Below are 26,616 nucleotides of genomic sequence, written 5' to 3'. Positions count from 1 at the left end.
CCTTTTTCTCTGCTTTTGCTATTATTGTTAAACCTGAATGTTGCAGCCAGCACTTCTACACAAATTTTTGTGAGAAAAAAAGAGAGGGAATTTATTTTTACTATCAGCAATGTTGCTAGCAGTTAAATTGGCTTGCGCCAGGCTTGGCAGTGCACGTCTGCTGTGACAGAGTGGGCTGAGAGAAGGAGGTCCTAAACTGTGGTCCTGCTGCTGTGGTCGCCTGCAGATAATTTTCTGCAGGACTGGGGAATCATCTCAGAGGCACATCTGTTTCTGCCACAGACCTGGTCATGCAGGCTTCCCACATGCACGGCTTCTCTCGGAAATTATGAGCATGCAGAGCTGCAAGATTGGTCCTGTCACGACAATTTCCTGGCAGAGGGAAAAGACAGAAACTATTTTAAAATGAAAGCTTCAAATCAGAGGAGTATTGCAGAGTGCAGCAAAAAATTGTGTCAAAACCCTGAAATCATGGACTCGGCAGTTTTCTCATGCCAGCGGTTTTCTTCTCTTCATGGTTTCAAGGCTGTGTTTTTGGAGGACTGGGCTGAGTGTTTTATGACGAGACGTTTCTGTTCTCCTTGGTACATGTTATCGCAGCAGCAGCATTTTCTGCGCGAGTGAGGCTGGAGAGAGGTGATGTGCTGTGATGTGTTCACAGGGGTGGGACTTTGCAAAAAAACCTGTAGCTCTGCCTTGCACACAGTTAAAATAGTTCTTCTTTCAGTTTGCCCAAGAGTTTATTATTCAGCCTTTCCCCCCACCGACACGATTTGGTTTTATGTTCCTACCTCGGTGTACATTTCCAACTTTTCCTTCCAAGTTTCAGTGCTCAGTGGTCGCTTGGGAGAGGCAAATAACAGAAAGCGTGTGACTTCTTCTTAACTCTGGAAAATTATGTCCTCTTTTCCCCATCGCTCGCTTTCGTATAGCTTAAGAATGACCCAAAGGGCTCTTGCTTAGATTTTCATTTTAAACAAACCATCTGATTTGATCTGAGATTGTTATTTCCCCCCAAAGCACTCTCAGAGAGATTTGAACGTGTGAAAACAGGCAGTTTATAACCACAGTTGTTGCGCTGCGTTTGATAGAGTGGTCACTAGTCAACAAACGTAAAATTCACTGCCTCGGAGGGAGATGCTTTAGTTAATTAGTTACAATCAGTACGGTGCTCAGGGACTCACTGCTGCTTCCCCGTATATTTGCCTGCTAATCTTGCTTGCTGGCTTTGCTGATCCGGGTCCGTATATTGCGGCTGGTTTCCCATACCTGCTCTGCGAGGAAGCACCCAGAACCACATCAGCACAGGGGAGACAACAAACGTCTTTCTCATGGGCCGTTTTCTGTGCTCTGGAAACCTGAGGGGCTGGGTGAGCCTACTTCACAAGTTTTGCTCTTCTGCTAACATCAAGTTTTCCTGGCCCAGCCTGGCCTTACAAATTGTAATTTCAGTTGCACGTTTCTGATACTGACTTTTCGCAATCTTTTTTTCCCTTTTTCCTTCACCCATGTGTCCCTTCACATGCTTCCGCAGTGCTCTGTGCATTATCTGAATGCCTCCTTCCCCATTACGAGGGGCAGCATTTCCCTGCTGCTCTGTACTCAGGAGCATTCAACTTTTGATGACGCTCTGCATCATCCCCACTGCTTGTTTTTGGGACTGGGATGTTTTGGCAGCCTCCAAGGACTGCCTGTAGGTAGCTGTGAGCCCAGCCCCGGCATACTGGCTCTTCTCACAGTGCTGACATTGCTGACACACTGTATTTGCAGAAACCCATCTTCCCCAGGCCTTTGGGGGCTTGTCTGCAGCCCAGGTATGTCATGCTGCGTTGCGTAAACCACCAGGCAAAGTACGACCTGGTAATGAGCAGTGCATAAGATCTTGTCCTACCCTTTACTGTTTGCACATGCATAAATGGAAGGGAAAACCAACCTGGCACGCCTTTTGGTTTGAAAACTTTTGGGAGAGGCAGACAAAAATTTACCCCGCTTTTGCTTTTTTCCAGGCGACCTGGTGTCTCGAGCAATGCACCACCTCCAGCCCCTCAACGCCAAGCAGCATGGGAACGGGACGCCGATGCACCAGAAGCAGGGATCACTCTACTGGGAGCCAGAGGCTCTGTATACCCTCTGCTACTTCATGCACTGTCCGCAGATGGAGTGGGAAAACCCTAACGTGGAGCCGTCAAAAGTCACGCTGCAGACCGAGAGGTAAGAGCCACTGCATGGTGCTCAACGTCGTGGCAAAGACGTTTCGTTAATAAATCAGCCTGGCTGGCTAATTGCTAATTACAGCTTGTGCGTGAGAGGCTGCGGAGCAGTCTGCTTTGGTTTAGTATCACCTCTTTGAAATCCATTTCTCTCGCTGAAGCGCTGCGTGGCTGACCCAATATATATCAAAAGTGACACCCAGTGGCTACATACAGCAAATTGGTTCCAGATGTGCACTCAGGAGAGATTTCCTTTTCCTTTCGTTGTTGCTCAGCTATTCTGTGTTTTGGAAAAGAAAATGAGAACTTCTATTTCTGGCCTAGCAGGTTCGGGTTTAAATGTGTTTTTTCTGCGTGTTAATAAGGCTCGACAGATGCGATTGGGGAAGTGGAAAATGAATAGAGTAGTGTGTGGAAAGGAAAGGTCGTTAAAGATGATGTGCTCCAGCTGTGCCAAGTACCTGGGCACAGGAGTAACTTCGGGCCTGCCCCGGCCGGGAATGTGGCAGGGCTGTGCTGCTGTGGTCCCCCTCTCTGGGGATGGCCAGGGCAGGGGAAGCACGTCTGAGGCCCCATCCTGACTCGAGGTTTCCCATAAGGAGAGAAGGAGACACCACTGAAGCAGTGATGGGATTACCAAGTGTGGGCAGGCAGGGTGCCTAGCATAGGGCAGCTCTGCACCCAGGCACTGCAGAAAGCAACCGGGACAGCTTGCTGGCCAAGAAAATAAAGCCATCTCCTGTCAAAAGCCCAGCAAACCCTCTAGTGACACAAGCCTCCGCTTGCGTGCTGAGGCACGCTGTGCTATTTCCTTGCTGTGCTTCTCACCATCCCTAAACCAGGCTTCCGCAGTACGGAGACGAGAGGAGTGGCTGGTGCTTGGAAAGTGCTGGGTATTCATTTTTAGGATGGCTATCATGGGGATGCAAATGCAAGCTGCTTTTTCAAGCTGGGCTCCACATTTGCATCCCAATGTATATATCGCGCTGTACGTGTGAGCCAAACTCTGATCTGCACGTGTGCCCCGAGAGCGACGCGTACAGGACTTGGTTATTGTTTCAGTATGAGGTCTGCATCTCAAAAGCTGCATTTGAGAATCTCGTTGTATGTGTAATCGTAAATGGTATATAATATGATATCTTCATTGAGATGCTTTTATATCAATTCACAGAAAAGCGTACGAGATGAAACTCTGGCATTAATGATGTTACTGGGAATTTTGCCATTTGCCTTTGGATGGCATTTTGTTTCTTTTCAAGTTTGGGTCGCTCTGTAAGCATGTTTGTCACTTTTTGCTCTATTGTTTCCAAAGTATGAAAAAAAAAAATAGATGACAAAAATCCAGAATTTTCTCATTTTCTAAATTATTTTTAACTTCATGATTTGTCATCCAGCCCTGTTATTGCAGAAGGCCTAACTCGTGTCCAAGAGTGGTTAGTATGCACAAAAAATAACCAAAATTAGAAAATACTCTCACCTGATCTGTAGTCCCCATCTGTGGGAGTAATGCCACTGGAACCAGTGGGAATATAAAGGTGAATACTGCTGAGGCTCCGCTTTTGTAAGATCTCTGCCAACTTCCCTGTGGAAAGTGAAAAGGGCAGGAATATTTGAAAAATCACTTTCAGTGTTTGCTTTAATAGATTTTTCCTTTCTCTGAGGTCACCTTAATACACGTTCTCTTCATTAGAGCACTTGAAATGCTGATTATTTGAAGCAATTGTTCTTCTTTGCTTTATTTTGAATACTTCGTCTGGCACGACGTCTTCCTTTGGCAGGGCCGTTTAACAACTGCGGTGTGCGGTTAGGGCCAGAGCAAGTACTCGGTGTTATTGCCAAGAGCTTGTGGTCACTGTTGGAAGGAGCAGATGCTCCTTCTGTTGCCTAATCAAACATGCGTTAGTACTTAGCGCTGGAGTGGGAATGATGTAGGGTTAAGTGTGAGCCTGGGTATTTCCATGGGATTGTGCTCCGCAGCCTCATCAGCTGGACACAACCATCCTGTGCTGCCCGGAGGAGAGGTCGGTGAAGCTGACTTCTCTTTAGTGCTCTGAGGAGCCTTCCTACCTATTTCCCATTTGGTTTTTAAATGCAAGTGTGCTTTGTGATTCATGACTTATTTCTGGTGGTTTCAGTTTCCATGATAAGTTTTTGTGCATTGCAGGGGAGCGAGTTTGTTAAACATGATGTTTTTGTATGGATAATATTTCCAAGCTTTATGCTATATCTACATGCTGTATTGCCTCTCTTCTTCTCCAGCTGCGGCAATTGCTTTTGTATGGGAAGAAGCCCAGAAGGAAGCAAGAAGGTCCAGGCCTCTTTCCCCATCCTTGGCCTCTCTGTGTCCGTGCTGGCGCAGAGGAGCGTGGATCTGGCTGTAGGCAGTATTTCCATGAAACAAAGGTTGTCCTTGGCTCATGTGAAGCCAACTTGGCTACTGTCTTGGCCCCCTCCTCCCTGACCGTGCACGCCCAGGATGTAGAGGGCTGTGGGATGTGGCCCGAGAGCTCCCCCGGCTCTTATGGGGCTCGATGGCCCCGTGAGAGCTGCTCCCATCTTTCCCACCCATCTCCAGCCCACCTGGATTTCAGCTCTGAACCGGATTAAGTTCAGGAGCTGCAAAGGCGCTCTTCATGCCTTCTGCAGAGGCTGGATACAGGAGGGAAGGTGGTGCAGTGGAGGTCCTGCCTGGCTTAGCACTTTCCAGCACAGAAAGCGATACCTCCCTCAAAGTCTTGGGGAACGCGTAAAATGGGATGTTTACCCTTGAATAAATCCAGCGCTTCATTTATAGGGAGTGTTTCTCTGTGTTTGCTCTTCCTGGAGGTGAAGAAATGAGAATGCGGTGTGGTTTTAATACTGTTTCTTTACGTGAAATAAAAAGGAAAAATGATTTTACAGAGAAGCTCTTGCTGGAGGGACTGCTTTCATGGGAGGAGGTGGAAAGTGTCCAAGATTGCTCAGAAAAACCTGGAAAAGATTCCCCACGTCCTAAATGCCAACAAACCCAGCCATAAGATGGACGTGTGACCCCCTCCCACCCCAATTCATATTCTTCTTTCAATCTGGTCGCTTTGGAAGAAGACTTCTGATTTTTTTGGCTGTGTTGTTGACATCAACGCAAGCCGGTCCTGCTGGAGTGTGTTATCTAATGGCCTTGGGTACCATGTAGACAGCTATTTTGGCAGGTGTAGAGGTACAGGAGGAGGTTTGTACTTGCTTGTGAGGATATAGACAGCTATTTGGGCAGGCATGGAGGTACAGGGAGGAGGTGGAGTGGACCTATTCCTGAGGTACTTCCCTAATGTACCCAGCTGGGATGTAATGGAGAGATTTGTCTTGTGCCGGGTGTTGCCTGTGAAAGCAGTGCTCCTCTGGTACCTCCACCTGCGGGCAGCTGTGGATTATTTAGGTTTGTTCATTCTTTTGCTTTCCTGGTAATTAAAAAAAAAAAAAAAAAAGGAAGAAATTGTAGATGAGACCAGTGTTACCAAGATTTCTTGCTTGCTGCTTCTGGTTTAATAAAAGAATCTGTCTCGTGGTTCTGTTTTGCTTCTCAGCCTCTATAATGCTTCCAAAATTATTGCAAGTAATTTCTTAAGCACCGGAAAGCGCAGAATCTGTAGTTGCAGATTTGTGTGATGGTTTTTTCCTTGAGTGGTTCCTTACCCACTTTTATCCACAGCTGTATTGACAAAGTCCTCATTACTTCCTAACTCTCCATGTTCCCCATTAACAACTCATTGAGAAGCAGCAGCTCAGCCGGTCCAGAACCACTCATTAATTCTGCTCACACGGCAGCAAAGTTCCCTCTCCAGCATTTCCTCTGCCGCTCCGCCTTGGAGGAGCGTTAACACCAGGTACTGCCCAGCAGCCTTTAGCTTTTCCCCTCGAGTCTTAATTGAATTGATGGACACGTGTCTGGTTTTAACCTTCTTTTCACTTTTCCTTCACTACTTTTCTTTGTATGCAGAGCCATCCCTTAGGAAACTCTCATGAGCTACTGCTTGCTTTTTATTTTTCTGCTTGCCTTGCATGGGCACGTGGACACACACAAAAATATATATATCCCCCACACATGCACACATGTGCAAATTGTAGCCTGTAGTCATTTGTGGTTGATGGGAAGGGTTGCAGTTATCATCTGAATTTTACTTCATGATTTGGATAGTTATTAGTGTACCTGGCTAATTAATGTGATGCGGCCCCCTTAATGAGAGGGGTGTTCCACTGCTATAAAATAACTTGAACTCTTTCAAAGCAGCTTTCTAATTTGTACAGCCATGTCTGTACAAATTACACAGATTATAATCTGTACAGATTATACCTGCAGGACACTTTCAGTAAGAATATAACTAGGGAAATGTGTCCCTGATTTAAATTATTATGTGGTACAAACTCCAGAGGTAGGGCAGTCTCCAGCAAAGGCCAGCAGAGAGTGGAGAGAATGATGGGGAATGCTAATGAAGAACAGGTAAAGCACTAGCAGCAGGAATACGGAATTCCTGCTATGAAACCTGAATGAATCTTGACAGGTATATCTGAAAAAGGGATTACACATACTTTATATGCTACTATGGCATAGCCCCGTATAACCCTATATATTTTTATCGACTATTTAATTGAATACTTCACATGGTAAAACCGTGGCCTCACTGAACTCAAAGTTAATGTCAGGGTTGATTTGACTGGGAACTACTGAAAAGAAGTCTCGAATCCATCCTTACATAAATCCTCTAGATTTGCATCCTAAATATCAGTCTTCCCACTTTTTAAAAATCCCTTCAGAAATGGTATTGGCAGCTGACTGCAGCGTGTGAGGTTTGCACAGTTACAAGAAGTAGTTTAAGCGATGTTCGTAAGTTGGCTGCTGGACAATATGTCCTTGCTGGGCTGGGGTTGTATTCTACATCTAATATATCAAGCTGGGCTTAAACTGTCCATGGGATGGCTGTAGGATTTTTTCTGAAGAGAGAAAGTTGTGTGCAGCACTGAGAGAACAGTGTGTTAACACAAGCCGTTCTGTGCCACGCTCCTAACACTGGCATCTCTCCAGGGATTTACGTCGCAGGCAGTTGTGTCAAATCTGATGTCAAAAGTGCCTGTGAAATATTTCCCCCTTGAGGTTGCTGGCCAAGTCATCGCTTTGACTCGGTTGCATTTCAGGTCTCAGCCATTGATGTTTTCAATGCTGGAGAGGCAACATGGATGGCACGTTTGAACACTGGATGCGAGTTGAAAACCCACAACTTGCGGATACCCTTGTGCGGACTCTGGAACGCCAATGTCTTGATACGTGAAAGCATAAGAGTAAACCCTCCCTCTGTCTAGGCAGATCTTGCTGAGGCTTGTTGTGAGAGCAAGAAGAATCGATCCTTTGGCCTGAACAAAATGCAGAATTGACTTTTTCAGAGGCTGGTTACTTGGGTCACCCTTAGCTGGACTTCTGGGGTGGTGGAGGAGCTGCCTTGCAAGGGACAGCTGCATGGACTCACGTGGTGCATCAGTCAGTGCTGCTGAGTCCCTGGGCGGGAGCGGGGTTGGCAGCCTTCTGAAGGCATCAGGAAGTATTTCCTTGCTCTGTAGACAAGTAGCTTATGATGTAAATATGAAGGATGAGTTTTGCAGCCTTGAAACCCGTGTGAAGTGGATGCTAAACATTGGAAAAAACATGCTTTTCTGTCCTCCAATAACGCTAAAAATGGACTAGCATTGCATATATGATTTCATCGTACGTTCTAAATGAAAACTGTCAGAACTGAGAATGCTTTTCAAGTCATATGCTGGGATTTTCTTTAAAAACCACCCGTGAAGACATAAATGTAAAACTAAACAAATGAAAAGACCTTTTCATAATGTTAAAGTTGCTGACTCATGTCTGCAAACAGAAACATCTCTGTACCTTTGTCTAGGTAGGCTTTTCCTTGCAAAAGTACAGCCTTTTGCTTCTCAGAAGCACCATTAACTCTAAAATTGCAAAAGCAGCAATAACACAACAGTGACCTGCGTGGTCACTTTGGCTGCCATTGCCACGCAGGTTTGCAGTCACCACTACTCGGCTGGAGTGAGCAAAGGAACTCAACACCTACTGCAACAGCATCCTCCTCAGTAGCTAAAGGATCCTGCAGACAGAAATTCATCCAAAGCAATTGCCGTAACTGCACCATACAGAAGGTGCTTAAGATAAAGCAAGGTCAGGTCTATACAGCTGTGTACACTCACAGATGGTGAAACTGAGGGAAGGACGACAGCACGAGGTGGCTGTGGGAATTCACGTCTGAATGCGATTAGCCCTGAGGTATTTCTCTGTTTCAATTGTGATGCAGAGCATCAAGCCGGTCCTCTCCGTAGCGGTTGATACAGTGAGTGGTGGTTGATGCATGTGGTGGGACAAGGGTTTGGCGTCTGAAGAAGAGCAATGTGAAGTGCCCCTGGTAATCAAGAGGCTGCTGTGCTGCACTTGAAACAACAATTTTTTCTTTGAGCACTGTCATCATTTGGGGAGATCTCTTGTGCACATTTGATGAGCTCCTGGTCATGGAGCATGCTGCAGGCTCCGCTGTGAACAAGGAGCTGGTGGCCTGTCCAGGATTTGTGAGCCATGGCAGTGGAAGCAGACTGAGCCTGGGTGAGGAGCATTCGAAGGTGATGAGCATGCCATCAGGAAGGTAGTTTCAGTCTGCACATCAGAGGAGGTGACAGGCAAGAATCCCTTGTTTGGGACTCTCGTTGCCTGGCAAAAATAGTTAGGAAGTCACCTGCCAGAGGGGAGCTCGGGAGGAGTCACCCTGATAGTGGGAGCTGGGAGGAGAGAGTGAAGCAGGACACTGCTTTCCTGGCAGTGGGGTCCTGCCAAAAATGTGGATTGCTCTCTGCAAGGGAGAGGGAGCAAATGGAGAGAACAACTGCTTAACCTGCTGGGAAATCAAGAAGATGATGGGCGTGTGTGGTGGCCCTTCTTTTGAAAGACTGGGCAGCAAGGTGGACCATGGAGTCACAGTCAGTGGGTGGCATGGAGTCTGTGCCCTGCAAGGGTGGTAGGGACAGGGGAAAAACAGGGAAAGGGTTTATTGAGAGCTGGAATTTGTAGGAGTGCTGGCCCTAGTGCTTCCGAACTCCAATGTTGCAGCAGGTGGTGTCTAAAAAGGAGCTTCCATCGGCCTTCTCGCAGACCCATGCAATAATAATGCAGTATCCTGTTGGATTTTACAGTGCACATTTCTCATGTTCTTCCATCCGATGATTCCTCCTGTTTATATACAGGTATACTGCCACTGATAACAACAACAATGATAATAATGATAATAATAATCATAATAATGAAGAAACCTGAGCTATTGCATATACATGATGGGACTTTTAATATCTCCTGTGCCAGCAAGACAAGGAGAGAAATGGTGGGCTGCTCAGGACTGCTGTGTGCATCTCGCGAGGAGCGTGGGTTTTGGGCAAAGGGTGACACGATTGGAGGGGTTATGCCTTGCATTTAGGTCCCCTCCCATAACATTTGCTTTCCTGGCAAGCTATTTTGTTGTTCAACATACCCCAGAGACATGAGCCCTGCAAAAAACAAGATCAGTTTGATGTCCGATGGGGCACAGAGGGGTCATCAGCCCTGCTGTGGAGGGCAACATGCCAGGGAGAGGCATGGGCAGGTGCTGGTGGGAGCTGCCATGTCTGAGGGTGATGTGGGGAAGGACATGTGATATCCAAGACGGGAGAGGAAGGCGAGTGGTTGTTCCTCACGGCGGGTGGTGCCGGCTGAGTATTGCCTGCAGATGTCTGCAAGGCACAGGAGTTTGCAGGTCCCTGAGCCATCCCGAAATAGCTGTGAGAGAAGTGTGGAGCCGCCAGAGGGAAAGAGGAGGGATGCTTCGTGAAGGGAGAAACCAGCAATGTGAGAGACTGATAATTCCTGTTTCTGTTTGAGTAGGGACCCAGGGAGGCATGCTCCAAGAGGAGCTGGCTGTCCCCTTGCCAAGGACCTGGGGACAGAAGGGTCCAGCCCTTTGGGGTCTGCTTTTTTTGGCCTCCTCCACCTCCCAGCCCTTTTGGCTGGGATGGGGATTGCTCTGTGCAGAGATCTCTCCCTGCATCCACATCTGGAACATTTTTCCTCTTAGATGACAGTTCAGGAAAATAGAAGCCTGTGCTGAAATTCATCCTTTATTTGGGACATTACTTAAGCTCATGCTTAGTTTTCAACTGCAGTGAATTAAAGAGGCGGGAGCACGCGTTTAAAGTTAAGCACAGATACAGAGATGGGCTGGAGGAGGAGATCAGAGCCCTCACTGACCCGCACTCCTGTAAGGTGCTTCTGCAGCAATCGAGTTGCTCCTGATGTTCCACATCATTCAGGCAGAGTCAAGCCCAGCGCGTTCCTACCATGGTTAGATTAGTTTAATTAAAGTGTGCGCTTCCAAAACATGTAACTAGGTGACTTACCTGCTACGTGTCTGCTCTGAAGCACAAAAGTACCGAACTTTCTTGGTCGTTACCTGCCTTTGTACAGCAGAGATAAATCAATGTATGTGCCAAAGATGTGATGCGTTTGCCTAACCCATTTTTCAACGATGTCATTTGAAAAGTGAAATATGTCTTGCTGATGTCACGTTGTCTTGTGGGTTGTCACCTCCCTATAACTTTGTGTTCCTCTTTCTCCTTTGGCACATAAACAGCATTAAAAAAAAAAAAAAAATTCCCTTCATGTGGTGCACAGACTCTTGAAGGATATTTTTAACCTATTGCACTCAACCATATTTGGCTCTCTTCTCAAAATACAAATTCCTTGACGTGCTTAGATGTGCAGTGATGGGTTGGGGTTTTTTTGCCTCAGAAAAAGGAATGTAATATATTGTGAATGAACATCACATCCTCGTGTATGGAGCAAAACTGGCCTTTAGAGAAGATCCTGCTTCTGCAGAACACTGATTCTCTTGCCTTTTGGGATTTATTGTACCAAATCACTACATTCATTTCTGTTTCTCTGTTGAAGTTTACAAGACCAGGAAAGAAAAGAAATGCAATTTTATAGTACAGTCATCACACTTGCTGTAAATAATTTTATTTGCTCTGCTCCTTACTGTGGTGGGGCAGATTTTGGGCTGGGTGAGTTTCTGGCTTGCACAAGAGGAGGAGAAAGCTTGAACCCCCTAGTCCCCCGTTTAGCCACAGGTCTTCTGTTCGCCCAGTAGATGTTATATATCTTCATTTCTCTGATCCAGACCGCGTTTATTCATGCAAACCATAACCTAGAATTGAGTTTTCCTTTAATTGTTTTCCTAGCAGCAAGTTTTATGGGTAACTATATGCATTTTTACACTTGCAGTGTGATTTGCAGCTCCCTTTCTGTTGTTCACTCAGCAAGTGATGAAAACAACTCCCACCGATCAGTTGTCCCCAGCTACTTAACGCCAAGAGAGGGTCCCTTCTACTGTGATAACACATAGAGCAGGCAACCTGGGAAGCAGGTCACCTTCCAGGTGCAGCTACACTTCTGCTTCTCCCCTCTCCCTCCTCTGACCTCTACCACCGTCACGACAAACGAGCTGGGTTATGGAAATAATTTCGTGGGAGCTGTGGGAGAATGTGTTCTGTCCTTATCTGCCTCCTTTTGTGGCCGCGGCAGGTCTAGGGAGAGCAGAAAGCCTTGGAAAAAACACAGCCTGGTCTTGAGGTGGCGGAGATGTGTTTGAATAGAATAATGATGAAAGTGGCAAGTCAGCCAGAGATGTCATATTTCAAAAGGAGATTGTTCATTTAAGCACCCGTGAGATTTGGGAACCCGGCGTCCCAGGGAAAGTTAGTGGCCTCAGGGCTTCTCTGTCCTTCGGTGCTTGTGAAATATCTCATTGCTCCTTAAGAATATTAATATCAGAGCTATGTAAAGTCAAGTCTTCAAAAGATAAATAAATGGCATAAAGAGCTATAAATAGGAAAAGGATATTCCAGAATCAACATAATCTTAAATTATTTTTCTCAGGGTAGATCCTTTTGGGGTAAAGTTATGTATTTAAAATGTAAAGTATTTGCCTACTGGGCACCTAATTCAGACTTTTTTTTTCCCCTTCCGAGAAAAGGGACCACATAAGGGAATGCAAGTAAGGGAAAGCAATATCAAATGAAAAGGAGCAGGAGATGTGAAGAGAGCAAAAGTAGGGAAAGATGATGCACTAAAAGGAACATTTCCAGTATTAGGATGATATACTGAGCTAATAAACAGGGAGAATGTGGTAATATACAGTTAAAGAGGAAAATGAGACAGAAGAAAAAGGTAGAGAAGAAGGTGGTAAGAGTAGGTTCATTACAGGCATTCCTTGAGGACAGTAGTCCTTTACAAGTTTAATCTTTTTTTTTTTTAAATATTATTGTGATCTCTGTTAACATTGTGTGCATGAAACATTCTCACTGTGTCTAAATAGTTTTCAGCAGTCCTGACTGAAAACAGGGATTTCAGCATAGTTTTCAAGTAGCTCTTGGACAGATTCAGTATTTTTTAGTATTTTTTAATGATTTTACAATTTTTAGAGTTCTCTAGTTTATTTTTATAGAGAGGGATTTCTTCTACCCTTCCTCATCCCTTCCCCACACAGACTTTGTCTCCTGTATACAGCCGCAGAAGAGACACCATTTGGGACACCCCAGCTAGGTGATGAAGCCGGCACAAAAACCTCTTGGGGACGGGAGGGCAGTTGCTGCATCCTGAATTGCTCTGGGAATTTTGTCCCTCTGATCTAACAGCAGCAGCGACCTTCCAAGATATCCAGCTGCAGATATTTTTATTTTTTTTTTAAACTCCAAACTAAGACTTGAAGCTGTGCTTCTCATTTAAGGTTTGGCATTTTTCTTGTGGTCTCCAAATAATTTTTAGCATAGATGGGAGCAAGCTGTATGCTGTCTGCTTCACGTACGGCTTGGGCAGCTCCCACTAGGACATGGGGTTGTCCAGCTTTTGTGGAGTTTAGGACCACATCTCTGATAGTGTCCATGTCTTGTTTAAGTGGGGACTGTGGCCCAGAGTCCCACCATCCACTTCTGGGGGAGGGCGGTTTTGTGTATTTTTGCTCAAGTGGCGGAACAGCTGGTACCCAAAAGGTGTGGTGGTTTGATCTCACTAAAACTGAAATAAGACAGTCTGATTTCTGATGCTGCTCACAGATAACCTCCACAATACAGCGGGATCAGCTGCAAAGGTCCTGCTTTCAGCTCTGAGCACGAGGTGCCTGTTGCGTTGGTAGGAGATGCTGGAGACTTCCTCTCGCATCACCTCTCCATCCCTGGCATCTTGGGGACATCCCCCCTCTCTGCCCTCGTTTGTTCTCCTGTCCCTATTGGAAAGTGGCAAGGGAGTGTACCCAGCCCAGCGCATCAGCCAGAGCAGGACACGGTCGCTCCTGCCCTCTTTTTGGGATACACTGTGCGAAGGATGGGAGGGTGAGAGGAGGGCTTGCACTGACCTCGTAGGAGCCCCATAAATGAGCATGGCTCATAAATCTCACTCTTAAAATTAATCCTGCTCAGGAGACAGGGTGAGACATCTTGATTTAGACTCACTTGGAATTTGCTGAGCTGGTTTGCTCTCTCATGCTTTCGTTTTGCTTGTTTCCTTCTCTCTCTCTCTTTATATATATATATTCTCACACACATACACACATGCACATACAACCCCCCTCTGCTCTCTCTCCTCTCTACCTGTTATGTTGATGCTAGTGTACTGTAGCATTCATGTCTGTGTGCTTTCCCAGGCCGTTCATTGTGCTGCCTCCCCTGATGGAGTGGATACGGGTTGCCGTGGCTCACGCGGGGCACCGTCGCAGCTTCTCGGTGGACAGCGATGACGTACGGCAGGCAGCGAGGCTCTTACTGCCGGGAGTTGACTGCGAACCTCGACAGTTAAAGTAAGTCCACAAAAAAAGATCGGCTGCTTTGTGCAAAACGCGTCTCTCTTTCCTAGTGACAGCGAGTGAGCAGGCAGGCAGGCAGAGAGCTCTCTGCCTGCCTTGAGAGGTGCATGGATGCTCGGGCTTGTCGCTGTGTGCGTTGCAAAATCGGCTCCCGGTATTTGCTCACATCCGTGGATAAGCTGGTTGCATGGTAATGGGTTCCTGAATATCTCACAGCTGGGTTGAGCCTGTAATCTGCTCATCAGGGCTCATACGGTGGTGGTTTTTTTCTCTTACTATTAGGTTCTGCTTGCTAATGAGGGGCTGAAATCTTCTGCTAATTGTCTGCTTCACGTTGCTTTGCTATAAAATACTGAAATGTAATTGGCAGGGCTGCAGATATTTTTCAGTGCTTTGTTTTCAGCATTAATGCTTAAAGGGCACATTTAAACTTATAGGTAAGACTACCTCTTGCAGTAAAATTGTATTTTTCATGCTAATGTCGGTTCAAATGAGTTGTAAATGTCAGCCTAGATAATTTTACTTCGTCGTGTATCAAATGTGACCTTTTGGTTTTCTAATGAAGTCTTAAAGTATTTATTGCCAGGATATGTTTTTAGTGTCTGTTTTGCCTTATTATTATGTACATGTAGAAAAGCATGATCTAGGGCTGTTTTGGAGTCAAGAATATATTTGGTTTTGATTTTCATATGAAAAGGCATTCTGAATCTGCCAAAGTAGAAATTACTCACTGCTATTGCTTCACAAATTTGTACGTAAGCCCCAATTCTCAGCAGTCTGCCTCTTCGTACAGCAGTTAGGTGCATTCTTTCCTGCAACACAGAAAGCAGAGGGATGATCTGCATGATTAGCTGTGACAGCCTGCATCAGAGCAGCTGCCTTCTGTTGACTCTGGCCTTGACACGCTCTTTCACCAGAGAGTATAATACTTTACTTCAAGATCTGCAAAGGCTTTTTATAGTCACAGCTATTCAATATTTAATTGAAGAAATATGTTGAATTTCACAAGCAAAATCTTGAACGTTTCAGATTTCAAATCTTGACTGTAATTGCTTCCCTTCAATGTGACCATCTTGGCCCTCGTTTCCAGAAGTGCAGCGTTCTGTATCCCTGCTGAAATGTCAGGACTTATAGGTACTACGTACTTTCTGAAGACCTAGGACTTGGTTTTGAAAAGGCACAATTAGTTTAATACCTCTTCCAGTATTTATGTAGGATTGCAAATAAGGCAATAATGTTTCTACTCTATGTCCTCCGTTTTAAAAATTAGGGTATATACAGTTAAATATCTGTGGATTAAAAGAAAACTAATATACCATTCTTAAAGGTGTATTTTGTCAGTGTGTGTGTGTATATATTTATATATATTTTTATATATTTATATATATATAAAAAATGCCATGAACTGTTAGACAATTTTCCAGGAGTTTCAAAATCATTTAAAGTTGGGAAGAGTTGAATTATGCTGCAGAAGAATTTATTAATCATGAGGAACAAATCAGCACTTAATTTAAAGTTGCCATCAAGTATTCATTTCATAAAGAATAGAAGTGATTGCTGTTGTCCTGCTTGTCTTGCAAGTGGGAATGAGCCTGAAGAGCACAGCCTGAGATTAATCAGGTGGCAATGAAAAGAGAAATAATTCCTGAGACAAATTCTGGATTTTAGAGAGACCAGACTTTGTGGTGTGCACTTATCTGCCTGTAGGGCCCTGATTCACGCACTGATGTCCCGAAATGACAGTCTCACTCTCCTGGGCTGGCAGAGATCTGCAAATGAGTGTCCGTGTACTTTGGGTTTATTTTAATGTCTGTGCATACTGCCGGCGTAGTGCAGCAGGTTCTTGTGTAGCTGCAAATCAGGGCCCATGTGCCTGTAATCCTGGGATCAAAGGAAGGACCGAGCTTTTCTGAAGAATAACGTGAGGCATCAGGATGTTAATTTGAAATCTTGCAGCTTGTAATTTTTTATTTGTATTCAGTGCAGACCCTGAGCACTTCTCATTTCGACTAAGGCAAGCGCCAACCTTTCATGCCTCCCCATTAGGGAGGGAGAGTTTCCAACTATCAAGTCCTCAGCAAGCATCAATTCCATAAATGCAAACACTGGAAGGGGGACGAGCGACGCGACAACTTCACAGGCAATAGCTTTTCAAATAAACTGTGTGACGGATGACAGCTGGAGGATTTTAAATGCAGTTGGCTTGATGTATTTTGTGACTTTTATAGAAACAGCTTAATAAGTAGAACCTTGAAACTGGTTCAATTTCTAGGCTTTTCTTAGCAGTCTTCTTTAGTCCCTAAAATAGAGAGACCTGAACCCAAAAGTTCCCGTGGTCCCATGTGATATTGCATCATTCCATGGTGTTGATTCATGACCTGTCATTGGAAACGCAAAGAGCAAAATCAGCTTCTCCCAACATGGGGAGAGGGGGAGAGAGAGAGAGATTGGCAGGATCTCAAAGGCTATGAAGTTCAGGATCAGTTCGGATAAAAACCAAATGTTCAGTTTCTTATCTGAACTACAGCATGGAGGTCTCCCAGCAGGTTCGTGTGACACTTCCCAGCACAATCACATACTCCAGCAGTGAGGTTCTCGATATGTGGCTTTGTAAATAATCTCTGCTTTCTTCCTGCCTTTCATTCCAATACTTCTTCTCTTTCTCCCCTCTTCTGATCCTTTTCTAAAAATCCTTTGCCTTAATTTCTTGCAATGTTTTCATCTCCTGAAAGAGGAGCTGCTCTTGCCCTGGGTTGAGCAGTGAGGGAAGCTGGAATCAGGCAGGAGCTGCCTATCTCCTTCCTAGTCTCTTCATTTTACAGCAGCAGACATGCCAGAAAGTTTCTTCCCTTTCCTCAGCCTTGGGAGATAGGCAGGGATATAAATATTCACCTTCTTCCAGGAGCGGAAGATTTAGATAGACCAGTTGTCTCCACCTTTTTTGAGGAGGTAGGTTTCACAGATGGATTGACTGCTGGATGCCAAAGAGCTAGCTGAGACAGAAGCCCAAGTTGTATCCAAAATATTCTTTGTCATAGTGAGGGACCAGACTTGAATAAAGCCTCTCCTGCACCCAGGCCCAGTTGGGCCACCTGAGGTAGCTGGATGTAGTCAGCAGAGAACTGTGTGCGCAGTAGCTCTGTGCTGGCATAAATCTGGTGAAGGTGGGTGCTCTGCTCCCTGCTCTAGACCTTTTATTAATGAAGGCATCAGGGATGAAAGTAATTTGTTGCCAAAAAGGGGTACAGTGGTAAAAACTGTGCGGACCTGCCTTTCTGCTGCAATAAAGTAGTGTCACTTCGCAGTCTGCACTGGGTCTGACTGGCTCCAAACAGATGCCTGGTTTTGACTGCTCCTCATCCTCACATCTGCAAGGGGTACCTTTCCCCTTGCTCCACCTAAATACAAGAAGCTCTTTGCGTGTCTTTCCTTCCTCCGTTCTGTGGGACATTTGTTTAAAATGAAAAACCCCCAATGTGTTAGACGTGGTGGGGAGGATTGCTAATGGATGACTACATCTGGGGACTGGGGGCTGACGGCAGAGAAACAGAGCAAGGGAGGAGCATCCTGTATTGCTCAGCACAAAGGCTGCTGTGCGTTTTATCAGGGTGAGTGGCTTCATTTCTGCTTGCAATATACCATGGCCATCCTGGAGGATGTAGAGATGCTGGAACAAACTGACCCAGAAGAGGTGATAATGTCACGCGTAGGACTTTTGTCACTTCTGCACTTGACTGGATGAAGGGCTATTTTCTGGCCAGTCAGAGGTTAAAAGAAGGATATAGTCTAGGGTGTGTGTGCGTGCATGCACATGTTTATTCTGATATCCAGAAGCGGCAAAAATTGAAGAAAAATCTACAGTCTCTGAGATATCAGTGCAATTCCCTTCTACAAAGGGCAATTCCCATGTGTTATTTGAAGTATTCTCTTCTACCCTTGACGTTGCCTCAGACCTAGAATCGTAGAATGGTTAGGGTTGGATGGGACCTCAAAGATCATCTAGTTCCAACTCCCCTGCCATGGACAGGGACACCTCTTTGATTCCAAGTCATCTTCTGTTTGGTTTCTTTGGGAAAGCTGCTTTTTCTGGGTGTTCCTGGACCTGGAAAGCAGCCCTATCGTCCCTGAGAAGGGTGCTGTGCTTTGCTGAAGGGGATCAGGTGCACAGTGTCTTCACTGCTGGTCCTTCCAGTGATGCAGGAGGAGGCATTTCAGGAGATCCCAGCTTGCACTGTCTGAGGATGGGGTTCTGGCTCCTGAACCCTAGAACATCCCATCCCAGTGAACATCTGAACCCTATCTTGGCTAGGGAAGGAATGCCTTGTGGGGTTGCTGACCTAGCCCGTGTCTAGGGACTTTCCTACCCCAGCTGGAGATTTCTCTGCAGCCGTGAGGGTTTCAGGAAGCCCTCTCGTGCTTGTTAGTCCCCTGTCCCTTGCCCCAGCAGGCTGCAAATCTCCTGGCTGGGATTTAGAGGAGAAGCAGAGTTTAGTTGTCTTGAGGAGTGCTTTCTTCTTATCCATAAATGAAAAAGCTCGTGCCTTTGTCTTGAACAGTAGAGAAGATAGATTGTGTGGCATTCCTTACTGTCCACCACGGCCACAAACTGGAGGCAGGTGCCATGCTTGAGTTATGGCAGAGTTCCCTGTGGGTGCTGGGCTCACATATAGTGAACACAACAAATATCTCTTTTCTTCTCTGAATGCCTGTGAGTCTGGGTCCTATCTCTCCTCCTGACCATGGACATGCACGATTTTCTCCTCTCTTCCTGTGATGCAGAGGTGAAATTGGTATCTGTAGGTGCTGGCCTTGAGGAGGCACCTGTGAGAGGTGTGCGTCAGTGCCAACAGAGGCCATCACTCAAGAACTTAAGTGAATGCTTTGCCTCTGTTTTGGGGAAGAAAATCCTGGGGGGAAAGGAAAGATAAATAATAGCAGCAAGGTTATGAAAATAGAAAAACAGTAATCAAAAGGAGAGCAAATTATGCGGCTTAATGCACCCAAATTGGAGTGACCAGATAACCTCTATCCTAGCGATGAGAAAGAGCTGCCTCATGAAATCAGAGGGTCAGAGGGAAATATTTTTAACAAAGCCCAGAGTGGTACCATAACTCTAAGGATTAATAATAGTAGTGCTCAACATTTGAAAAGGATGAAAAATGATCTGAGGAAAATTCCAGGCTGTTAGTGCAAGGCCTTCAAATGTTTTTTTCAAGTAAAGACTGATTAAAGACTTGTTGTTGAGGGAAAAATGGGATAAAATGTGACACAGATTTTCTAAAGATAGATCTTGCTAGACTAATCTAATAACTTTTTGATAAGATAACTGATTTTCTGCCTCAAGGAAATTCAGTAGATTTCATCTATTTGGACTTGAGTGAACGATTTGATGCAGTCCATGCAGGGCGCTATTAGTTAGGATGGAGAAGATGGAGATTAGTAAAGGAGTTGGAAAGCAATCAGGGGCTGGCTTCAAGAGAGGTGGCAAGAGCTGGGTTGGCTGCAGTTGGGTTACAAACAGAGATCTTCAGCTCTGTATCTTAAAAAACGGTCTCTTTTAATTTTCAGAAAGGGTTTTGGCACAAAGCTGAGCAATGTGCTCACGAAGTTAAAATTTGCTGATGCCACGATGCTGAGAGGCATTGTCCTGACACAGGATGTTTGGGAAATCATCCAGGAAAAAGTGGATGACCTTGAGGGCTGGGACAAAAGAAATGGGATGAAATGCAATTTTCCACAAATGGAAGGCAAACACATGGAGATTAATGAAAAAAGTGCATACTGCAGTGTATGTGTAACATATACACTATGTATGCAGTATAATATATACTATATTGCGAGCTGAGTATTGGAAAGGGGGTGGTAAAGACTGTGGTGCAGTACTTCATCTCAGAATGAATGTGAACCACAAAAGTGGCTTTTCTCTTAGCCATGAAAATAGCACATGCATTTTGAGGATGCATCGAGAGAGGTATTTCCAGTAGAAGCAGGAAAATACTGGTGCCTCTGTACATGGAGGTGGTAGGAAGTGATGTGGAATCGCAAATCCTGTGTCCAGGTCAAGAAAATATTCACATTGGAACAGGTACAGAGAAATGGGCTGGGGTGATTTGAGTTTTGACAAAATGTTCTTATGGAGGAAGGCTAGAAGAAAGGGGCTTATTCAGCTGAGCAAAGTGGGTGCTGAGGGAACACGTGGCTTTTCTCTAGAAATACGTCAGGAGAAAACACCGCTGAAGGAAAAATACACTGTATTTAAAGGGCAGTGCGGACACAAGAATATGTGGATGTTAACAGGTCATGAGTAAGTTCATCTGAAAGTGTAGATGGATCCAAGGGATGGCTTTTATTAACCCTCCAGTCCCATATGCTCCCACAGCCACTGCCCCTTCACAGCCTCACCCAGGGCTCCACAAGTTGCATCTACAGCTCCCACCCAGAAAGGTGTCTGAGTGCCTTTGAAAACCTGTCTGTAACTTAAAATCAGTCCTAATTTCCAATTAGCCTTGGTCTGAGAATACCTAAGTCTGCTGTTCTGTCTAGGACCATCCCTCTTAAATGAAGGCTCTCTAGGAAAACAGGATTATCAACCTCAAGAGTGAAGCTTATTTAACATGGGATCATCCTTGGCTCCTGCTAGAGAGTTTTCTTAAAACTGTGGAAAGGGAAAAATACAGCAATGCAAAGGAAAGATGTGCTATTTTGTTTTTTCTGAGCAGTCTATACCATTTGCCGTGTAATCTTAACACTATACTACACATAAGCAGTTCTGACTTGAAAGTGAAAGAGGAAGAGTTGCATTTAATGTTTTATTTATGGAAATCCTGTGCTTGTACTAGAGCATGAAAATATAAATAGACTTTAATAAAGAGAGATTTGAAGGCAGAAAAATATTTCTACTGCTCTTTGCTCTCCCTTAAAACGTGCTGGGTAAGGGGCTGAGTTTCTGGAGAGAGAAAGAGAGAGAGGAATATTGCTAAGAAATTCTGCTATTTAACTTTTATGTAGGGGTGGTTGGTGTTCACCTAGCCCCTTGAATGTCCTTGTTCTCCCTACAAATTTTCACTAATCCTTTAACACCAGCCGTAGCTATTGCTGTAATTAGACACAAAAATGCCAAACCAGCGAGTGGTGGCAAACAAGCTACTTGACAAAATCCAGCAGTCCCATGGGGCAGATGGTGCCAGTGGATGAAGGAGATTTTATTACTTAAAAAGTAGAACCCGGGTTTCCTGAGGTGAATCTTAACTTCTCCTGCCAAACTGGCTCCTTGAAGACAAGCGTAATAAAAAAATTGCTAAAGAGAAGGATCTTGCCCTTATGTTCTCCTTCACTTTAGAACAGAACACACTTGTATTTTTACAGGCTTCAGGATCCAGCCTTCTTGGGTTTTTTTCCATTGCGAGCAAGTTCATTGGTGTTTCATGTGCTCTGTCTCTATATACATTCCTGAATCCAATAATGAGGATGCAGATAACATACTGTCTTCCACTCATTAGTGAAGACTTGTGCTATCTATTTACTATGCAAGATGAATCTATACCCAAATTTTCCTATGATATGTTGGTCTTGTTCAAAATCTGAAGTCAGATTCAATTTCGAACATGGTTCCTGGCCTATATACATGGGACTGTAATATTAAGAGTGTTTTGAAATATAGATTTGGGTCTCCGGTTGGGAATCACATCACTTTTCTAATGTATTATCCAGTATCTGTAACCAATGTATTCTCAGGTGTTTTATCAGAATAGGATGTTGGCTACTAAGTATCTGGAGTATTTTTATTTTCGTGTCTTAATTTGGCTCTTGATTAAAGTAAATGGAGATATTTTATGTCTGCTTTAAAAAGTAGAGCTCTTCTCACTTTGATCAACGTGTTTGTGCTGAAGTTTCCCTCTCTCCAAAACTGAAAATGCAAATAATTGTCTCAATATAGTATGTGTATGGTAGTCCTATTAATATCAGCATTATAGTCCCTTTTAAAGCACCACATTAGAAAAGAGAGTGCTCACAAATTTAAATCAAATTGTCTGCTATTGCCATTTGTGTCTGTAGTCTCACTGAAGAGCCCCAGGCAAGGAACAGGACCCTTTTGTGCTATGGGCTGTGCGTACCCAGATCAAAACTGTGATCCCTGACCCCGAGAAATTCAGCATTGCAAATGCATGTATATCGCTGGCTAAAATATGACTCCTTCCAGATTTCCAACCAGCTAAACTCTAATTTCTGACTCAAGACCTCATTCATATTTAGGACAGAGACAGACTGAATAAACTAAACACAGAGCTAAAAAGATGGAATTAATTAGTAGATTATCATTCTTTTAATTGAAAGGGCTAGCGATTGAGTCCCAGGTGGACAAACAAGGTTTGGCTATCAGGATGATGATCTGTTCCTTTCAGTGGAGGGGAGCATTTCTCCTGCTGCTCAGCAAAGTCTGCACTCCATTTATTTTAAATCAACTATTAGTGTGCTATGCCAGCACATAGAACTTAGAACACAATTAGGATGTTCCTACTCTTTTTGGTAACATTTACAGAGGGTTGCCTTTTTTTTTTTAGTTGTCTACTACTGACCATAGCAATAACCCCCCCCCCCCCCAAAGAACAAATAATTAAAAAGGTACGTAATGAGAGCGCTGCTGTGTCTACCAGTTACGATGGAAACACTTTGCCTTTGAATCATCCGTTTTCCCTAATGTATTCAATCCATGAGTAATTTATTATAAAGATCCGCACAGACCCTCTCTTAGCCAGTCCGAGAGAAAATGAAAAAACAAAACCCTTGCATTTAAACTGTTGCTGTAGAAGTACTGCATTATGTTTTCATAATGTGAGTTTGGGAAAATATAAAAATAATTTACTGCACTGCTAGGACCCATTATAAATGAAGAAAATTATCTTTGACTCCTTTCAGAGGTTTGAGTATTTGGAGTACGATAGAGTGTCGTGGTCACCATGCAGCATTGGACAGTGACCATTTGCAAATAATTAATGTTACCATGGCATCCCCCATATAAAGCCACGATAAAGTTAATTATGTGCAGTGGCAACACTGTAATGATCTTGAAGATAACTGCTGTGGAAGCAATATCTGTGAGGAATTAAAAAGAGGACTTGGAGAAAATTGGATTGCATTCTAAGTTAAAAAATGTGGTCGCAGCTTTTCTACAAATAGAAAATCAAGAATATTTCACCTGTTTTTAATTTTCTTCTTGCTGATAAGGGCAATTGTTTGCTCAATTCAAGGTAGGGAGGGACTCATTAGGGAGTTTACAGGCTGTGTGATTGAACTCCTGAATTAGGGGGGTGGATTTGCTTTTGAGCACGAGGACTATGATCAGTGTGTGTTATTAGTTCAAGCATATTACTTCTCAGTTCTGGGAGTGGGAGCGTGTGTACAGAGGTGGTGGGGCCAAGGAGCCTGCCCAACCCCACAGGTTGCTAAGCAGGCGAATCCAGAATGGGCTCAGCCTTTTGAGAGAGGCTATCACACTTGAAGGATGCTGGGCAGTCCTACCTCTGTCACTGTATCATCTCTCAGGGACCTCAAAGTTCACCTGACCCAGTTATATCCGCGGTGGTGATGTCCTCCCATCCTGAGACTGTCCCCAGGGAGAGGAGGGAGAGAAGAGCACTGGCGCCTTGCTCTTCTGCTCCTCCCATCAGCCTTCTCGGCCCCTTCCATGAAAAAGCACCTTTTCTGCAGGGTGAGGTCTTGGGGAGAGGACAACTTGTGTGACTGCTTGCAGCTGGCAGAATCTGGCAACAAACCAAGATGGCCTTGGAGGGAATGTCCCGCTGTCGGCCTCCTGTGGGATTGGAAAGATCACAAAAACTTTCTGGCCAAAGGGCCGTGAACTGACTGCACAGCTGGGGAGGTTTCTGGCTCTGTTTGCGCTTACACTGGCTTCCCGTGCTTTGCAGGCACAGTTTCACAGCTCTAAAGAGTAACCCTGTATATTTAGCTGACTTAACCGTTCCTTGTCAACCTTATTTTCCAAGCTTCTTCTCATCCCTTTCCCACCTCTTCATAGCTTGTCAGTGTATTTGTTGCAGTACAAACTTAGGAAATCTTGAGTGAGTCAAGCCTGGGTGCCAGCTCCCTTCCTCCTTTTTTATCTTGCGTCTTTTAATGTTTGTGATTCTGGATGGTGTCTGTGATGGAGCAGCATCCCCTTGTACAGTATAATATGGAGCAGAGACCCTCTGTTCCTGCTGGCATCAACATTATGCAGTCAATGGTATGAAAAAAGATTTAGGAGTAAATGCAGTGCTGTGGTGGCTTAGGCTTGATTTTTTATGGATTCGGGGATGGGTTTTTTTGATTTTTCAGTTTTCATTTTGAAATGCAACTGCTCAGTCTGTCTGCTGTACTGTCTTCCCAGTTGGCTTTCTCCACTGTTAAAAGTGATGCTGTGTTCTCCTTTTCTGTACTTGTAGTTCCTGATCATTTTTGATCACTCTCTTCACTGTTTTTTATCTGTACACGTTAAATCTCCTTTTCCTTACACGTTAAATCTCCTTTTCCTTAACTCATTCATCTCTCTGGCTTTTTGAGACATTGCTACACTTTCTCTTCTCAAGTATCCTCCATTCCTTTCCCTTGCATCAAGCTCTTGTTTTATTAAACTACACCATTTGATCATTACCCATTGTATTAGTCAGCATATGACAGTGGCGGCACCTGCAATGATCTATGTCAAATTTTGCCGTATAGTTTCCTTAGCTATGTCCCATAAATCAGGGCTGTAACTCATTCGCAATAGATCTTTTTTGAGGTATAACAAGGCAGTGGGCAAGTGGTAATGGCACTAAGTCGTGGTTTGTTGCTTTGTGGTACTTAGTCTAGATCACGTTTCATCAGTTCTGCTCAGCAGCCTTGCAGCGCCTGCACTCCTCTTCATCCGTGTTATGGTTGCAGTATTTGTACAGCTGTAGCATCCCAGAGCTCTTGTTCCAAGACTGTTATCCCCTCATTTGATTGAGGAGTACTAATTTACTCATACCCAATATCATCAGTAGTTAATGAGTCCCCTTCCTTGGCTATAAGCAGGTGAACCAATGTACTTTTAGGGGACCAGAGCCAACTCATGGAGGAGTTACTTATGGAGAAGTAAGTAATTTCTGAACCCATGCCAGAGTAGACATCTGGGCAGCCCGTACAGAATAGGTGAGATAGGTTCTTGTTCCTCCTTCTTCCCTTGGGTGAGTGTGCAACCCAGGTCAAAATCTGGCTTTTTTTAAAGAGGAGATCATCAACTAGCGTTTTGCGTGTGCCAAGCCGGGCTAATGTCAGCGAAGCTCTGCCTGTTTCTGCCAGCACTGAGTTTGACCCATTTTATTCAGAGTGTATGTTACATACTTCAGTACAAATGATGAAGCAGTGGCTCAACACAGGCAGTGATTCATAGTGGCTGACACCTCTGCAGTCCTCAGAGGCTGTCTAGATCTTTCCATAGCTGCACTTTGCTGAGGAGCCACCTCATTTTCGGCCCAGAGTCATCTGTAAATGACCAGCTGCAGCTGGGAGGTCCAGACTTTGTCTCCATGCACCAAAACTCCCAGCACCTAACTTCTGAGCATGCTTTATCTGTGCCAATGCGTTAAAGGAGTGCACAGATGATCTATAGCGTCTTATGCTATGGGGGTAACAAGTACCAAATGTTGCTTTAGCTCTTGTGTCAGAAATGTGCCATACGGTGTGAACGTGTTAAAGCTGCAATTGCTCCCGTGGATCTTGGTGTCATTGAGCTCAGCCCTGCATATCTGTGCTGGTTTTGCTTTGTCCTTAAATGTGCTCAGAAACTACTGCAGAAGACCCAGCCTTGCTATGCATTGCTTTCCTCATCTCTGTTGTAGGAATATTACTGGTGCAGAATGTGTTATTGCTGTTATGGTATATTTATTGTGACCGAGTGTTGTGCATTAATCTTGCAGCATACTGTTGTGGTGAAGTGTCATGTTCGTTCCCTTGAGTAATGATACTCCAAGCATACCTTATTTCCATTCTTAGGGCATCAACTTTTTAGCAGTCAAAACCCAAACTGAGCACGTAGAATGAACATCAACAAAACATCTGTTGTCTTCCAGACTGGTTGGGGCCCAGCGTGGCAGAGAGCGAGCTTGAGCTCAGATGCCGGTTTCAGTACTAAGTGCTGCAGAAGCTTTGATCAAAATACTTTCTATTTTCCATCTCACTTTCCTTCCTCTGTTGAAAGAGGAAGAGTCGTAGCTATTACTACATACTACTGCTTCTATATAAACGGCATATTCATTGCATATTGCTGTAAAATATTAAGCAGTGTTATGTATTTTATAAAGCTCTGATAAAGCACTTTGAAGAAGAAATTTAAATGATAGCAATGCACTGTTTACATTTTTCTTTTGGTTTGCTGCATTTTTTAACATATGAAATAGAAACTAAATATTTGATGTATGCTTGACTTTTTCACTCTTGATCTTTGTTTTGTTTTTCAGTCATAAGTAGCCCCTCGTTTTCTG

At 44.5% G+C, this 26,616-nt stretch overlaps 1 protein-coding gene across 4 annotated transcripts in view; it reads left to right on the top strand.

Moving 5' to 3' along the window:
- ABTB3 (ankyrin repeat and BTB domain containing 3) overlaps nucleotides 1-26,616 on the top strand; it is a 177,788-nt gene that overhangs the window by 115,269 nt on the left and 35,903 nt on the right. For all 4 annotated transcript variants that reach the window (XM_086610271.1, XM_086610269.1, XM_086610268.1 and 1 more), the window contains 2 exons: nucleotides 2,007-2,211; nucleotides 13,955-14,107. In XM_086610271.1, the coding sequence (XP_086466397.1) occupies nucleotides 2,007-2,211; nucleotides 13,955-14,107 (358 nt within the window). The remainder of the gene's footprint in view (nucleotides 1-2,006; nucleotides 2,212-13,954; nucleotides 14,108-26,616) is intronic.

Source organism: Tauraco erythrolophus, chromosome 4, assembly GCF_009769465.1.
Source record: "Tauraco erythrolophus isolate bTauEry1 chromosome 4, bTauEry1.pri, whole genome shotgun sequence".
Taxonomy (NCBI): Eukaryota; Metazoa; Chordata; class Aves; order Musophagiformes; family Musophagidae; genus Tauraco; species Tauraco erythrolophus.
The sequence above is the reverse complement of the archived record's forward strand: the minus strand, read 5'-3'. Positions and strand labels throughout refer to the sequence as shown.